At 58.2% G+C, this 17057-nt stretch overlaps 1 protein-coding gene across 1 annotated transcript; it reads right to left on the bottom strand.

Annotated features, from left to right (window-relative positions):
- Positions 1–2220: 2220 nt before the first annotated feature.
- Positions 2221–10291, bottom strand: LOC128348879 (ubiquilin-1-like). Its single transcript, XM_053304593.1, has 2 exons — positions 9377–10291; positions 2221–3853 (listed from the first exon to the last, which is right to left on the bottom strand). The coding sequence occupies exons 1-2, from the start codon at positions 10286–10288 to the stop codon at positions 2363–2365; spliced, it is 2403 nt and encodes an 800-aa protein (XP_053160568.1). The 5' UTR covers positions 10289–10291; the 3' UTR covers positions 2221–2362.
- Positions 10292–17057: the final 6766 nt, after the last annotated feature.

Raw genomic sequence — 17057 nt, 5'->3', positions numbered from 1 at the left:
TTTGTCTGCCTGGTTCCTATGCTGGAGCTGAGGGAGTTTTGCATGGATTGGACAAGCAGAAAGAGGCTGTTGAGGAGGAGGCAGAGGAGGAGGAAGCTGTTCCTATAAACAAATGTTTATAGACCACTTTTCAACCAAAGTTCCCACAGAGGTTTATAGATAGATAGATAGATAGATAGATAGATAGATAGATAGATAGATAGATAGGCAGCCACTGGAGGGGTGCTGTGCTGGGGCTGGAGAGGGCCAGTTGCTCTCCCCCTGCTCAATCAAGAGAATCATACCTTTGAGAAGGTGCCTCTTTGCTTAATTAGCATGAAGATGAGGTTGCGACTGTGAGGGGGGGGAACTGCATGGGGCTTTGAAGTGACCCCATTTGGAGGGGAGGGAGCAGGGAGCCTGGAAGATGGCGGCATGACCAGAGGACACCCCAGTCCAAATGGCACTCAGCCCACCCAGCGGAACCTGGCAGCTATGCTAGAGCCAGGGTGAGGCCGGAAACACCCAATGCGCTTGAGGGGTGTGTGGGGGGGTCCACAATGAGGGAGCCTCTTGAGGAGGCTGGGGGAAGAGGCGCTGTGGCCCTGATCCTGCCAGTGACAGAGGAGACCATGTGTGTGTGTGTGTGTGTGTGTGTGCCTCAGGGGTTAGAGGTGGCAACAGAGCGTGAGGCTCCACAGCCTAGAGAATGGGCCACTCAGCCAGGGAGGATCTCAGGGACATCTGGGTGAGGCAGCTGCAGAAGGAAATATCCATGGAGTAAGACCAGAAAATGCTCAGTGTTTGGGGCCTGGTGGCGGTCAGCAGCATCGGGTCCGCCATGGCCAGAACGTGGAGGGAGCTGCAGAGGGGTGCAGATGGCCCCAAACTCTTTGGGCTGCTGCTGAACTACAAAGCGGAGTGTGAGGCGCTCCAAAGGGGTCTCTCTCTCTCTCTCTCTCTCTCCGAACAGGGTGTGTGGGCAGCCAAGGGGCAAATGGGGCTCAATGTCGAGTGACCCACACGGGGGCAAAAGACCCCAACCACAAGTTATACTGCCCTGAGTGTGTTACTGAGTGGTGGGTCATTTGCTGGCCAGCTGTGAGTTCATCCTTGGGTGGCGAAGAGGCCCAGAGGACGTCTGGCCAATGGCTCCGTTCTGCTCTGAATGAAGGGCCGGCCTGGCAGTGGGGGCAGCAGCAGCAGCAGCAGCAGCATCTCCGCGGGCAGAGTGGGCGGGGCTTCCCCCGTGGTGCCCCCTGCTGCTGCTGCTGCTGCTGCTGCTGCTGCGGACTCCTCAGGACCATGACGATGACGGCATCTGCCTTGCCAGCTTTATCCAGCAGCACCCCGCCTGTATATGGGTGTCAGAGGACCAATATTACCCAGACACCATCAGTACTCTGCAATGACTCTCCTTCCCAAGGAGGGAGCCGGAATCCAGGCAGGGCACACTCATCCGGGACAAAAAGATGGACCCCCGTCTTTTTCTTTGGAGAGGGAGGAGGGGGAGACCCATCGGCCGTCCCGCTGAGGGCCTCCCTCTCCCTCCGGAGTCCAGGGACATGTGTCCTCCCTTCTTCAAGAACCACGACACCCCCCGCCCCGGCTGCCCTGCTGGCCCCTGGAACTTCTCCTGGTTTGGGGATGTGGAGCAACAGAGGCAGCCTTACGGATGGGGCCCAAAGAACGACCAGATCTGGGAAGACCTTGAGATTGTGACGGGCAGCTCAGTGGAAATACCAGGCAAGTGAGCAGCTGCTGCGAAAAGGGTGGACGTGGCGGCAGGGACCCGGGTTAAAACGGCCAGTAATATCACAGTGCCCTGGCACAGATCGGTGGTGTGGCAGCACAGATCTTCGAATGCTGTGTGTGGTTCTGGGTGCCATGCCTGAGGCCCTGCACTGTCCCTTCAAGCAGACCCCAGCCCCCCCCCCAGCCCCTGGAGAAAACCTCCTCCAGCCCTCCGGCAGGCCTGCGTGCAAAGCCCTGCAAGGGGGCTGCGAGTGGAAGCCCGTGAAGCGACCAGCACCTCCGTGGAGCCTCTTGAACAGACGAGGCATCCTGCCTGGCGAGGGGCCTGGAGAGAGATGCCCAGCGCCTCCCTGCCCTGCCCTGCTTGGGCAAGCTGGGTCCCCAGGACCTGAGGTCCGCCTTGGCTTCCCAGGAAGCGCTCAGTTGCCCCGTGTCTGGAAGAGCCCCAAGGGAAGCCAGCAGCAGCAGCAGCAGCAGCCATTTGAAAGAGGTAAAGCCTTTTAATCAGAAACCACGAGATCCACTCCTTTATGACGCTCCAGCAGGGGCACAGCAGCGGCAGCAGCAGTGGCCGCCGCCACCACCCCAGGAGCCCAGCCTCCCCTCCAGCGGTGGCCCAGCTTTGGTCTCAGAGCTTGTACGTCCGCTTCTGCTTGGAAGACGGCCGCGCAGAAGAGCCCCGCAGGTGGCTGGCGGGCTTGGCACTGGCTGCGAAATCGGCCCCCACCAGAGCCTGCAAGATCTGCTGGGCAGAGAAATCCTGGCGCCCCACCCGGGCGGCGGCGGCGGGGAGGAGGTCGCAGAGGGAGGTGATGGAGTGCGCTCTCCGTGCGGACCGCCTGGCCAGTCTGGCTGGCCGCTCGGCCGGCTCGTCGGTGGCCAGGGCCTGCAGCCGCTGCTGGATCTCAAGCAGGCCCTGGAGCTCCTTGGGGCTCCAGCTGGCCAGCAGGACGTCTGTGTCCTGGATCTGTTGCAGGAGCGCCGGGACCTGCAGGGGCGCCGGGGGCGGCTGCTGCTCGCGGGGGCTCCTGGCCGCAGCAGGGCTCCTCTGGGCCACCTTGGCCACCGGCTCTGGGCTCTGGCTGTGCCCCTGCCCAGCAGGGTTCCTGCCGCAGGGGCCGCTCACAATGTTCTGCAGAAGGTGCCTGATGATCTGGTGGAGCAGGTTCTTCACCGCTGCGGAGGCCAGCTGCCCAGCCTCGCCCCGGCTGCTGCCACCACTCTCTCCCTTGCTGTGGTCTCTGCTGCCAGTGGCCAGGTCCTGGGCGCCAGGGTGTTTCGGGGGCCACGTCCTAGGAGAAGGCAGCTGCGCTCTGGCATGGGCTGGCTTCTTGCCCTGCTCCGAGGCCGGGGGGGCTGGCGGCAGGCTCGGCCCAAGCTTCTTGGGCAGGGCTTTCTGCCCCAGGCCCTGCATCTCCGCAAAATGGCCCTGCAGGGCACTGCTGTTGTTGTCTCCCCCGGAGGCCCCCCCGGCACCGCCCAGGTAGCTCAGGGCCTGGGGTGGGGATTTGATGATTTCCCGCACAGCCGTGGGGTTCCTGGCCAGCTCCACCACCAGCCTCATGCCTTCAGGGGAGCTGAGGACACGGCTGATCTCAGGGGCTCTCTGAATCACCTGCCGCACTTGGGGGCTGTTGGTGGCCAGCTCCTTCATCAAGCCTGGGCTGGAGAGCTTGCTCTGGATGGAGGGGTTTTCCAAGAGCTGGAGCATCAACTCGGGATTGGACATGAGCTGGCTCTGGAACTCGACAAAGTTGGCCGTGTTGAGGCCCAGGCTGGCCGTCAGCTCCCGGAGGCCCTCGCTGGCCAAGGGGCTGCTCCGGGGAGCCTTCTGAGCCGAGAGGTTGCCGCCGGGAGGACCTGCTGCCGGCTGCCGGAAGGAGCGCCCTCGGGGGGACCGGATGACCACATAGAGAGTGGCATTGCTGTCCAGGTGGACCCCGTGCTGGCCAAGGGTCTTGTGGTCTTTTAGGAGCCTTCCGGCGTAGACCAGCACCACTTGGTCGGGAGAAGAGGAGAAGTGCCGGCTGACGTGCTCTTTCAGCTCCCGGACAGGCATGTCCTTGTGGACGAGGAATTCTTCCTTCTGCCAGGGGGTCTTCACCACGATCCGGATGACCTGAGGCTCAGTGGGGGCTCCGAGGTCGGCTCCGGGGATCTTCTGGCTTTCGACCATAATGCTGCAACGTGCCAGATCCTTCTCCTGGGAAAAACCAAAGGTCCTTTGGGGTGAGAAGTGGAGAGGGAGGCGCCCTCCTTGCTACCCAGAGAAAGACAGGCCTCGATTCTCATCCCAGTCCAAACTGTCCCTCACGTCTTCTTCGCTCTGTCACCATGCAAGCGATGGGGCGCCTCTTCTCCCCACCCTGCCCTCCCCTAGGCAGGTGCTCCAGACAACCTTCTGATGCAGAATCCATGCTCTGTGAGGTCACTGCTGAGGTCATTGGCTGGCAGCAGCTGCTCCAAGCTCTCTTTCCAGTGGGTCACAAGCAGGGCGGGACAGGCAAAGCCCCCCCACACACACACTCCTGCATTCATCCCCAACATCTCCCTAGATGCTGATCCCCCAAGAAGAGGGCTGAACCCAAGCGAGACCCCTGCCTGGCAGTCGGCTCCGTCCAGCTGCCTCCCCCACCCCACAGCTCCCCGGGGGTGTCACCACATCATGGGTGCAGCATCGCTCCAGCCACACATTCCGGGAGGGTCACCACCTGATGCTGACCCAGCCATCCAGTGATGACCACTGGTCTAAGCCCCACCAGCTCACACACGTCACTCAGCGACAGAGAACCCATCCAGTTAGCAGCTGGAGGTTTTCTTTTCTCTTTTCAGCGTCTGGTTTTGCAGCTGCAGGAATATTATATTATATCATCATCATCACCATCATCATCATCACGCGACTCGGGACAGCACAAATACTATGACGCTATCTTTAATTTTTTCTTTAGTTATCCTAGACCCTTGGAAGGGGCCTGACACTTAAAGTACCAAATCCAGTCAATAACATCTGCTCAACTGTGTGTAAATAGCATACTGTAATAATAATGAACTTTATTGGTTAGCTGCCACATAACAAAAGGTTCTTTGGGTGACTTACAACCTTCAAGCACGAGATAAAAACAATAACAGACCAAAAAAATTCATAACAGACCCCACCCAAAGGGGGGGGGCTACAAAATACAATACAAAACAATTTAAGACATTTTTAAAATCAGTTAAAATCAGATCAAAATTAAAAATTTAAAAGGCCTGAGTGAACAAAAAGATTTTCACTCATTTATTTATTTATTTATTTATTTGATTTCTATACCGCCCTTCCAAAAATGGCTCAGGGCGGTTTACACAGAGAAATAATAAATAAATAAAATGGCTCCCTGTCCCCAAAGGGCTCACAATCTAAAAGATAGTGACTTGGCATCTAGAAGAGCAAAGTGATGAAGCCGGGTGAACCTCACTGGGGAGGCTGTTCCGTAAATGGGGTGCGGCCACCGAAAAGGCCCTCTCCCTAGTAGCCACCCATCTCACCACGTTTGACAGGAGCACCCAGAGGAGGGCTTCTGAAGAAGCTCTTAAGGTCCTGGTTGGGACATATGGGGCACTCTCAGGTAACCCGGTCCCATGCCAGTTAGGGCTTTAAAGCAGGCCTGCTCAACTTAGGGCCCCCAGCTGTTTTTGGACTAAGGTAAAGGTAAAGGGTGCCATCAAGTTGATTTCAACTCCTGGCACCCACAGAACCCCATGGTTTTCTTTGGTAGAATACAGGAGGGGTTGACCATGGCCTCCTCCCGCGCAGGATGAGATGAGGCCTTTCAGCATCTTCCTCTATCGCTGCTGCCCGATATAGTACCCGTGGGGATTCGAACCGGCAACCTTCTGCTTGTTAGTCAAGCATTTCCCTGCTGCGCTACCTATGGTTAATAATCCCATAATCCCCAGGCACAGTGGTCAATAGCCAGGGGTTATGGGAGTTGTAGGCCAACTTCTGGGGAGGGGGTGGGGTTCCAAATTGAGCAGCCTGGCTTTAAAGGTTAAAAGCAGCACCTTGAGTTGGACCCGGAAACGGCCTGAGAGTCCATGCAGCTGACAAAGCCCTGGCACCATCGAGTCTCGCTGGAAGGCTTCCCAGCACTTGGCCCAAAAAAGTCTAAAACTTTATTCTGAACTAGGACTGATGAAAGGAACCTGCGAGCACCACCAGACGGTGTGGGGACATCTTGTTTGCCAGTGGCTCCTGTCCAGCTCCACCGGAAGGAAAGCTGGGGATGGCCGGGCGGCTTTGGTCCCAGAAGCAGGTGGCCAGAGGGGAGGGGAGGCCTCTGCCGGCCCGTCTATGGGCAGCATGTAACCCCAGTGGGTGGGATACTGGCCCGAGGAGGAGGAGGAGGAGGAGGTCAGACCACCCAGAGCTTCCACCCCCAGAGCCAGCTGAGGGCAGGGAGGCCAGAAACAGCAGCCCTGGGGCCCAGCTCCAGAAGCTCTTCTCCAGCCAGGGAAATGCCCACCACAACTCCCAAAGCTTTCCACGCAAGGAGACGTTGTGCAGCTGCTTGGATGGGGTCATAAAGACCCCGGGTGAAGGGGGCTGCATGGATAAGATGGGACGGGAATCCTGCCGTTCTCAGGACGAAGGGGCTGACAGGATGGCAAACAAGTGGTAAAGGAAGACATCGTATAATTTGTCAGAATTACTTCATTCAGTACTGATCAACTTCATTTGGAGGGCTTGATGAAGCTGGGCTGTATCCATGTACTCCACTTAAAGCACATAAGATGCACTCTAAGCACATAACACTGTTTTAATGTTTCCTTTTCTCCCACTTTTTTGGGATATTCAAGGTGACTTGCGGTATCATAAATTAAAACCATTTTAAAATCAGTAAAAATACAAAAACAAAAGCAGCACACAGCTGTTGCTTGCACACACAGAGAGCACGGACCTAGAGCGCATGAACCTAGAGAACTAGGCTGGGGGCAGAACCGAACAAAGAGGGGAGAGTTTGGCAGGAGCTCCCTCTCCACCCCCCCGCCCCCCACTCCTTGGCAGGCGAAACCTTCATGCTCCTTTTCTCTGCTTCCCCCCACATTAGTGTCTGGGTTCTGCTAACCCCTAAATCTGGGGTGTGTGAGAGAGCAAGCATGTTCGTGGACAGGCCAAGAAGAAAGACAGAAGTGCTGTTGATGCTGTATGAAGATATGACGTGATGGTAGCAGGTATATGCATTTAAGGAATCCCTCTGAGCTAGGGAAATGCCTGTGTGCGTGTGGAAGTGGCTGTGTGCCTGGGGAGTGTGTGACAGTATTTGCATAGGATGAGAGTGAGGTGGGGGGCTGCTGAGAATGTTTTCCACCCTCTCCTGCCCCACCTTCTGCAGCAAAGCTATGGTGGGAGGGGGAGGAGAAAGAAGTGGGGGGAGGGCCCACCTCCGCCCTTTGTCCCAGGGCCTACCATCGACCAAAGAGGCACCTTCTCAAGTGATGGCTTCTTTGTTTAGCCAGGAGAGCAAGTGGCCCTCTCCTGCCCCAGCACAACGTTCCTCCAGTGGCTGCTGGCACTGTCTACTGTCTTTTTAGAATGTGAGTCCTTTGTGGGCAGGGAACCACATTTTTCTTTTTTCTTATGTGAACCACTTTGGAAACTTTTTGGTTCAAAAATGATAAATATTCTTAATGATGATGATGACAATGATGGTGATAATTGTGTATAGAGAATACTTGTGCATAGCACATTGATCTTTTATACGATGCATCTTAAATGAAATACTGTAAAACTACCTTTAATTTGAGGTGCGAATGGTTGCTGTATGACCACCAACAGCAGGGAGAGAGATTAGAGCCAAGCGTCTGTCATTCTGAACCCTGCTGGGCGGCCTGCAGAGAACCTGTGAGCTTGACCACAGATGGATTCCAACTCTGGGGGGGGAAAGATCCTCAAGAAAAACCACACCCCAATATTGCACCACAAATTTCCCACCCAGCCTACAACTATTCTGAGCACAGGTCCCTTGACTATTCCCTCCCTGTCGCCCAAGGCCGACTTCTCACCGAGATGGGGAACCAGTGGCTGGAAGGTCCCTCCTCCGGGATGCTCACACACGACAGGGCCGAATATCCCGTCAGATAAGAACAGATGTCTCTGCGTACAAAATGCCCTGTCCGGGAGACAAGAGGGCCTTGAGTCTCACCTCCTCCCAGGCAGACTAGATTTCCATGTGCAGGGATGGTTTAGGGTGCAGGTGGCAAAGCATCGGTCTACAGTCCAAGGTGGCCCGGCCCAAACACTGGCCCCAGCGAGAGGGTGACGGACGGGCTTTGCAGACGGAAGACGAGCGGTGCCAAAAGGTGGCTCCGAGGGCCGGAAAGTGGGCTCAGAGAAACCCTGCCAGGGAAGGAAGCTGCGCCAGCCATGCCTGCAGCCGGAAGGCACCCTGGGAGGGACCTGGCGATGAACTGAGCTGGCGCTGCTGTTGGCTGATTTGGGCCTTGGAAGCAGCCGGGTCTGCTGGGAGAGGCTGCCCCTCTCCTCTCCGTTGTGCTTCCAGGGTTCCACCTCATCCTGGCCAGCGAAAGGCCTGAGCCGCTGCCAGACAGCACTCTCCTGTGCTGTGTCCACATTGCCAAGAGACAGTCCTCTTCCTAAGAGAGGCAAGGCCTCCTGGCCAGCCAGCCATGCACGTGGCCTTGTAGCCCCAGCCTCAGGCTTGCTGGGCAGGTATCAATGGCAAGGCATCAATGCAAGGTGACCTGGAGGGGGTGGGGAGGGCAGGGGTGCCGGCTGTGAAGGGCCCAGCCCCCAATATAGATTTTCCAAATTGCCTATCAATAGCCTTAGAGAGGAGACAGGTGCCCAATGCAAACATGACGCTGTACAAGTGTACAGGTGTCTGTACACTTGTACATGTGATTGTGAGAATGACTGGACCTGTGTTCATTTAAAAAGTGACCCTGGATACAGGCCCTTGAAATGCAGGGTACAGAGAGGAAGTGGACCACTGCCCTTGCGTTCAGCAGCATTGCATGTGAATGACCGTACCTGTGTACAGACCTGCACCCTTGTCGTATCAGTGCTGAACATCACGCGTCAATGGGCTTCCGAGGACCCCAAGCAGGCAGCCTTGCATGGCGGCACCGACACAACTGCGAGGAAGAGGAGGAGGAGGAGGGCAGCCTGCCAGAGACGCCTGAAGGATCCGGCAGGGTCAGCCAGGGCCCTCCGGGGGAGGAGAGCGCCACCCCTGGGCAGCCAGGGCCTCCTCAGCAGGGCTCAGTTCAACTGGTCGTGGAGAAGGTGGAGGAGGAGGAGTTTCCACAAACCTGCAGCCACAGCCGTACACAACTGAGGAGGGCCCAGGGAGACGGCAGGATCTGTTGCGACCCCGTTCTCAAAGCCGCAGCTGGGCTGGGAGCTGGGTCAACCGAAGCCCATGAATGATCCAAGGAAGAATGGCGCCCAGGAATCCTGCCGGTCCCGAATGCCAGTTCCTTGGGAGTCCATCACCTCCTTCCTCTCAAGGAGGAGGAGGATGCCATCTCTTAGGTGACTGCAGGTGGGGGCCCCAGTCCGCATCCAGCAGGGATGCTGGAGCAGAGGTCAGGCCAAGCATTCGCAGCACTTCACCCCTGCATGTGAGAGCGCACGCGTGACCCGCTCCCGGATCTGTCTCGTTCTGACTCCATAGACAATGGGGTTGAGCATGGGAGGCACCACCACATAGAGGTTGGCCAACAGGATGTGGATGCAGCTGGGAATGTTGTGGCCAAAGCGGTGGGTGAGGAAGGAGAAGAAGGCTGGCACGTAGAACAGCAGGATGACGCAGAGGTGGGAGCCGCAGGTGCCCAGGGCCTTGAGACGGGCCTCTTTGGAGGGGAGCCGGAAGGCAGCCCTGAGGATCATGGCATACGATAGCGCGATCAGCACCACGTCCAGCCCCGAGGACAGGAGGGTGGTGGTGAAGCCGTACCAGATGTTGACGGTGATGTCCGCGCAGGCCAGCCGGGCAATGCCCATGTGCTCGCAGTAGGTGTGGGGCATGGTGCTATGGCCGCAGTAGGGCAGCCTCTTGAGGAGGAAAATGGGCGGGAACATGATGCACAGTCCCCTCAGGACGGCCGCCACGGCCATCTTCCCGATGGCTGAGGGTGTCAGGATGGCCATGTAACGCAGCGGGTAGCAGATGGCCACGTAGCGGTCGAAGGCCATGGCAAGCAGGATCGTTGACTCGGCGATGAAGCTGAAGTGGGTGAAGAACATCTGGGCGATGCAGGCATCAAAGGAGATCTCCCTGGAGCCGAACCAGAAGATGGCCAGCATTTCAGGCACGGTGGCCGTGGACAGCATGAGGTCAGCCACAGACAGCATGGCCAGGAAGAGGCACATGGGCTGGTGGAGGCTGCGGTCCGTGGCAATGAGGAGCAGGAGGAAGGAGTTCCCGGCCAGGGCAGCCACGTACATCAGGCAGAAGGGGACGGAGATCCAGATGTGAGAGTCCTCCATGCCTGGGATCCCGGTCAAGACAAACGTGATCGGGTCAAAGTTGCTGTGATTGAGCGCAGCCATGAAGGGGAGGCCCTCCGAGAGGCCGGCTGTGGTCCCTAGAGAAAGGGAGAGAGCACACAGGAGTGCACAGGCTCACCTCAGGGAACTCGGCTGGTGGTGGAGGAGAATCCTTCTAGGGCGCGGCTCCACATTGGAGGGCTGAGGGGGGAAGGAGGCAGAAGGTCTCTCAGCAGGCAGAGAGCGACCTTGGCTGAATGCTGCTTGTGTGGCTAGCACAACAATTGCTTCTCAGGACTGGGAGAGCTGCCAGGCGGTGCGGGGGTGTAACTTTCCACTTTTTTCATGGGGTGGGATGTCTCTCCCCCCGCCCCATTTCCCGCCACCCTGTCAAATGGAGTCCCCGTGGCCTTTCCCTGTGACTTCTCTTCCTCCTGCTCCCAGCCTGCAGGGCAGCCTCCTTCCCTGTCCAGCGCTCAGTGCCACAGAGGCGTTTAGGCCATTAACTCTCAAGAATGATTAACGAAATAATGGCTGGAGGGCCGCAGGCTGCCCCAGATGTGTCCCGGAAACACGTCCAAGGCACAAACCTGATGCTCCCTCCCTGCCCACTCCTAGTTTCTGAGAGACCCGGAGCATAAACCTGGGGGGGGGGCCTCCTCCGGCAAACAGCCCCAGAAGTCCTTGAGGAACTTCAGGATCCAAAGTCAAATGGTTCATTGGACCAGAGTCAAAGGGTTCCTCCCACCCATCCAGGATTCAAGGGGCTTTGGCTGCAAGGAGGCTGGTGTCAATTCACCTCCTTTTGCGGCCTGGGGAAGGAGGGGCCTGATGCAGACCTGGCAGCATCCCGGCTTTCTCTGCAGCCTTCTTTCTCTAGCCAGCCTGGAGTTCCTCAGGTTCAAACACCAAGCCATATTGCCTCTTTGTAAGTTATCTGGCTAATCTCTGTACCGCATTTTAGCAGTAATATTGCCTTAATCAACTCTTTTCTCTGCTGTACCCCTAAAATCCCCAAATAAAAGCTTACTTTATTTGATTCTTAGTTCATTTCCCCAGGACCAGAACTCTGCACAAATGAATTCTGACATGGGATGGCTCCACTCTAGCTGGCTAATCCCCCACACAAGCCTGAATGCATTTAGGGGGGTTTGCCAGTCACCCCGGAGCAGTTCCATTAGCAGCAGGGCTGGGAAAGTCTCTGCCTGAAACCCTGGAGGGCTGCTGCCAGTCAGAGTAGAAGTCCCGAGCGAGCTGGACCCGTGCCATCAGGCAGCTTCTGACGTTTCCATCATTAGACACCATAAAGGAGGACATTTCCATGGCCCTACAATCCACACCTCCAAGAACTGTAAGCTTTGGGGCTGCCACGGAACATGAAGGATGCCACTTGTGGATCCGTCAGCTGATGGAGACGGGCCAAGCCAAGCCAGCTAAGAAGAGCATCCGTTGCAACAAGACCCGGGGCTGGCTCCTGCCCCCACCCCACCCCCCGGAGCCTCAAAACTGAGCTGCTCTTTCCCGCCACTCATTTCAAAGTTTTTCAGATGGTGATTTGTCACAGCTTGACTAGTCACAGTTGTGGGTAAGTTTACAGGGGTGCAGACCCTCCCTAGGCACATGAGTCCGCCTCCCTGCCAATTTTACTGAACTTCCATTCTGTCCAACTTAACAACTTCTTCAATTTAACAAACGATCTGAATAATTTTACTCTGTTGGTGGGTGTGTGTTTTTTTGTGTGAATTCTATTTATCACTCATAAGAGCAGCCCTGCTGGATCAGACCCACCTAGTCCAGCCTCCTGTTTCCCACAGTGGCCCACCAGATAGCAATAGCAATAGCAATAGCAATAGCAATAGCAATAGCAATAGCACTTACATTTATATACCACTCTATAGCTGGAAGCTCTCTAAGCGGTTTACAATGATTTTTAGCATATTGCCCCCCAACATTCTGGGTACTCATTTTACCGACCTCGGAAGGATGGAAGGCTGAGTCAACCTTGAGCCCCTGGTCAGGATCGAACTTGTAACCTTCTGGTTACAGGGCGGCAGTTTTACCACTGCGCCACCTGGGGCTCAAATAGATGCCTCTGGGGAGCAGCCCACGGAGGGCAGAGGCGAGAGCAAGCCCTCCCTCCTGCTGGTGCTCCCCTGCTGCCGGCCTCCTGCAAGGCGTCCTGCCTCTGAAGCTGGAGGTGGCCGAGAGCCCGCTGACTAGTAGCCCTTGACAGACCTGTCCTCCGTGGATTTTCCCAAGCCCCTTTTAGAGCCATCCAGGCTGGTGGCCATCACCCCCACATCCCGTGGCAGAGAATTCCGTAGGTTAATGATGCACTACCTATTTGGAAAAAAATACTTCCTTTTGTGGGTCCTAAATTTCCTGGCCATCAGTTTTGTGGGATCTGGTGATGTGAGAGCGGGAGAGGAATCTCTTTCTCTCCACTCTCTCCACACCAGGCATAATTCGACAGATTCTCCTCCACGTGGTCTCCCCAAGGCCGGTGCATCTGGTCCCGCTTCTGGCCGTGTGTTCTGCTGGAGCCGGGGCTTCCCGCAGGAGGGAAGTCGGGAAGGACCGAACCCTTCCCCATTGGAGTGAGAGTGGGGAACACGAGGGGTGAAGGCGTACGGGGGTGGGGTGGGGGCTCCCGACCTTGAGTGCCCAGGGGTTGTTGGACTGCAGCGCCCCAACGGCCACTGTGGCTGGGGACGATGGGAGTCGTAGTCCAAGACCATTTAGGAACCTCTGCTCTGTGAGGGATTTGTCTGTGAACATCTCTCTGTGGCTGGTCTCTGGCCTGCCACGCCAAGCAGAAAGGGATCCAAAGAGCAGCCCCACGGCTGCAGGATCCGGCCCAAGGAGGCCCACCCAGCCCAGTCACCCACCACACGTGGGGCGGCCAGGCCCCCTCCCTGCGACTGGGGGGCTGCAGTCAGAGGCACCCTGCCTCCGAAGCCAAGCGGGAGGAAGCCTCTAGCCAGCCCTCCAGGCCAGGAGCCCTTCTTGATGGGCAAACCGAAGGGGGCTGCAGCACATGCAGGCAAGGCTGGCCCCACACAAGCAAGGGGGTCTTAAGCCTCCAAGAGTGGACGGGCCAATGGAAGGCCGCGGCTGGGGAGGCCATGAGGCCAGCTGGCTCCAGGCGCGGGCTGGGCTGCTCCTCGCGCTCCGCGCCCGTGAAGCCCCCCCGAGCATCCTCGCCGTGCCCCGAAAGGGGTTGGCCTGGCCAAGCTCTGCGCCGGGGCGACGTCTCCGGCCGCCGGGGGTGCAGCCACGGAAGAGGCGGCTGCTGCTGGGGCTCCGGCTGGGAAGGAGCGGGGAGGCGGTGTCTGCAAGAGCAGCCGCCGCCGCCGCTACCCCGCAAGGAAGCGCGCCGCCTCGGGGCAGGAGGAGGAGGAGGGCGGCTTCTTCGGACAGGAGGGGGCCCCTCTGGAAGCCGCTTCCTCCCTCCACTCCGCTGCCACCGAGGCAGAGCCGCGGCCCGGCGGCCAAGCTGGCTTGGAACAGGCCGGGCCGCAGCAGCAGCAGCAGCCGCCCTGGAGGAGAAGGAGGAGGAGGGGGCGGGGGGAAGAGGAGCCGCGAATTAGCCCGTCGTCGGGAGAGAGGGGGGCGCAGCGGGCAGCGGGCCCCAGCCAGAGGCTTCCCATCCCTCCCAGCCCCACCCAGCCAAGGCGTCACGCCACCTCCCGACCCCGCCCGCCTTCCGTGGCGAAGGAAACAAGGCGCGCGCGCCCCCCCCCCCCCGCAAAGCTGGCGGCAGCGGGTCCTTTCCCGGCTCAGCGCAGGCGCCGCCAAGGACGCTGCCCCGGGAGAACTTCGCCAGCCGCGGCTGCCCCGACGGCTCCTCGCCACGAGGCGGCGGCTGCCGCTCCCACCGCCACCCACCAGCGCACGTGTCAGCGGCGGCGCACAGGCAGCCCCGCCTGCCAGCCCTCCTCCTCCTCCCCCCTGGGGGTGGGGTTGGGGCAGGGGCCCCCTCAGCGCGGAGCAGCGCCGGCGGGCAAGGGCGGCAGCCGGGACTTGCTTGCTGCTGTCGGTTGGCTCAGCCGGCGGTGTCCGCAGGAGGCAAGGACGGGGAGGCTGCCGGCCGGGCAAAGCATCCCCCTGGCGGTGGCGCCACTGGGGGAGGAGGAGGAGGAGGAGGAGGAGAGGGGCAGGGGTGGCGGAAGGGGGCGTGCTTGGCTCGGAGGAGGCCGGAGGGGCCGGCAGCAGCGGGGCCTGGAAGCCACTGCCCGCCTCCCCCGCACAGGAAAGATTAACCGAGGTGGCGGCTCCCCGCCTCGCCATCGGTGCAGGAATGGGCTCCTCCCGGGCAGGCAGCGGGAGTGGGACTGTCCGCTTGGCCCAGGCAGCCCTGCCGGCAGCTGCCGCCTCCACCCGGTCCGCCCCCAGCCCCCCCCCCCGCCCGCTGCTTCAGAACCCAAACGGGCCTGAAGGCTCCCGGTTGCTTCCAGGCTCAGCCTCAGAGGCTCCGAATCCCCGATCCGGGAGCGAGGGCTTGCTGGACTGGGGAGGCCCTGGGCCTGATCCGGCGGTGCTCTGCTTATGCCCCTGTGTAACTATGCCAACCCAACACAGGGGGATTTTGGAAATTCAGGTTAGAAGGCGGGCAGGAGAAGCAGAAAAGGATGCAGTTGTCATTGGGGGGGGGGGTTGGCAGAGGATGAGCGATCGGCAGCACGTAGGTTCCAGAAGCTGCCTTCTCCCGGCAATCGGGCCCACCACGGCCAGTCTCGTTCAGGATCAGGCCTGCTGGCTGGCAACATCTTCACAGGGTTTCGGAGAGGGAAGGGTCTTTCTCCCCAGCCAGCGCTGCCAGGGATCTTCTCCATAGAGTGCATGCTCTACTGCGGACTGGTGGCCCCATTCTCTCCAGTCATGTTTAAATGTTATAAACATTTTTGCCAAAACGTACAGAGATGTCTGTGGGGCAGACACAGAATTGGGGTCCATGCGCACCCCACGCCAGAAAGGCCGGCTGGCTGCCTGGCGTTTCCTCCCACTCTAGCGCCACCTGCTGCTCGTCTGCTTCATGGCAGGAAGCTCAGTTCTCCACACCTCCAGATCAATCAGTCGGCTGCTGGCCTTTCAGAGGGGTCAGAGCTTTGGGGGCACAAGCGGGAGATGCAGGCTGTGGCCTGACGGCTAAGGGCCCTAGGCTCAGACTGACCCCCCCTCCCTGGCTCCCCATTTGCCAGCCTGTGCCTTCTGGCCACCCCTGATGCACACTGGGCACAGCCAGGCCCTGAGAAGATGTGCCCCCCCTTCACAGTCCCCTCCTCCCCTTTTCTGGAGAGAGTCCTTGGGGTCCTGGAGCCCTGCCCCTGGCTGCACCCTATGGAATGTCAGGGATTGCTCTTATGGGCTGATTCAGCCACCCGCACCCCAAAGATGAAAGGCAACCACTTACTTATGGGGAGCAGTCGGTGGCTCTCTGGGGTGGCAGGAACTAGCCTTCACCTCCAGGGCCTTTTCCGGACCACGAGATTTGCAATGGTTGATGCGTTGCAAACTGTGACGGGAGAGTGCCACGCTTTCAAAACGAGAGTCAAGGGTTGTTTAATGCTTCGTTGTGAGCTGATGGCCATTCATATTTTCCACCCCCTGCAACATATTATTCTGGAAGGAGTGTAAATATTCTCCTTCAGACGCATTTGTTTGCCCCTCCTCCTGCTCCATTGGGGCCAATGGACTCGTGGAGTGTGTGATGTGACGACCTTTAAAAAATATTTATATTTATATGTTAAAATATAAATCACTAATCCACCAGCAGGGGGAGGTGCTGATCCAAAACAAAACTTTTCATCATTGCATCCTTGCACAAATGATTCCAGAATGAATATATATATATATATATATATATATATATATATATATATATATATAAAAATGGAGCAAAAGGGAATCCTGTGGCAAGCCTGAAGGAGAGGCAGCAACAGCCCAGCTGAGCCTCCTGGACTGCCCCAGGGGGCAGGGGCCCACCCTCACTTCTTGTCCCAGGGCCCACTCCAAGCTTGCTCCACTCCTGTTTTCTGGGAGAGTTTGGCAGCCAGCTTGTTGCCTTTGTGAGCAGCCAGAGGCCAGATTTCTGTTTAGACAACCCCTGAATGACATTCCAGGGGGCTTCCATTGGAGGAGGAATCATGAAGACTCCTGTGGGTGTCTTTGTAATGCTTTTCAACAAAAGAGTTCCCCAAGAGGTAGATGGCAACAAGTAGGAGAAATAACTCACCCTCTGAATTCTCTCTGCCCCCCCTTTCTAATGCACACCCACCCCTACACTCTGTACACCCACATCCACTCTGCTGAGCAGAACAAGGACACTTGCTTCCCCTCTGCTCAAGAGGAGGCAGCTGCTGGCCCTGGAAGAGGTGCCTGGTTGACCATGAGCCCCAGGGCCAGGCAGAGCTCCAAACCTCAGGCAGGCACTCCCGCCAGGCAGCAGGTCCATTCCCTTGTCCCGGAGGGCAGCAGCCCTGCATCCCAGTCATTTTATTGGTTGGTTGGTTGGTTGGTTTTTATTTGACATGCCTGTGTACCGCCCCAAACACACTTCTGCTGCTCAGCCCTCTCACTCAGGTTCTCCCCTCCAGTCTGACTCTCTCTTACGCAGAAGCTGCAGAGAAACTGCTCCCCCCCCCGACACTCCCACCTGGGCCCCCCCCAGCTTCTGGCTCTTCTGCTTTCTCTTTCCACATTCCCAGGGCTCTGTATCTCTCCCAGCCATGAGGAACCTCTGAACACAAGTGTCCTCCTGGATTGGCAGAGACACAGTGAGAGGCCACAGTTGGACCATGAGGCAAGCGGAGGAAGAGATACTGGGCACCAC

Source organism: Hemicordylus capensis, chromosome 3, assembly GCF_027244095.1.
Source record: "Hemicordylus capensis ecotype Gifberg chromosome 3, rHemCap1.1.pri, whole genome shotgun sequence".
NCBI lineage: Eukaryota > Metazoa > Chordata > Lepidosauria > Squamata > Cordylidae > Hemicordylus > Hemicordylus capensis.
This window is presented reverse-complemented; position numbering and strand designations above follow the sequence as displayed.

Coding starts and splice junctions, on each gene's coding strand:
- LOC128348879 (XM_053304593.1), bottom strand. CDS start 10,288: ATGGCTGCGCTCAATCACAGCAACTTTGACCCGATCACGTTTGTCTTG. Junction 3,854..9,376: donor CGAGACAGATCCGGGAGCGG/GTCACGCGTGCG, acceptor ACTGAGCCTCAG/GTCATCCGGATCGTGGTGAA.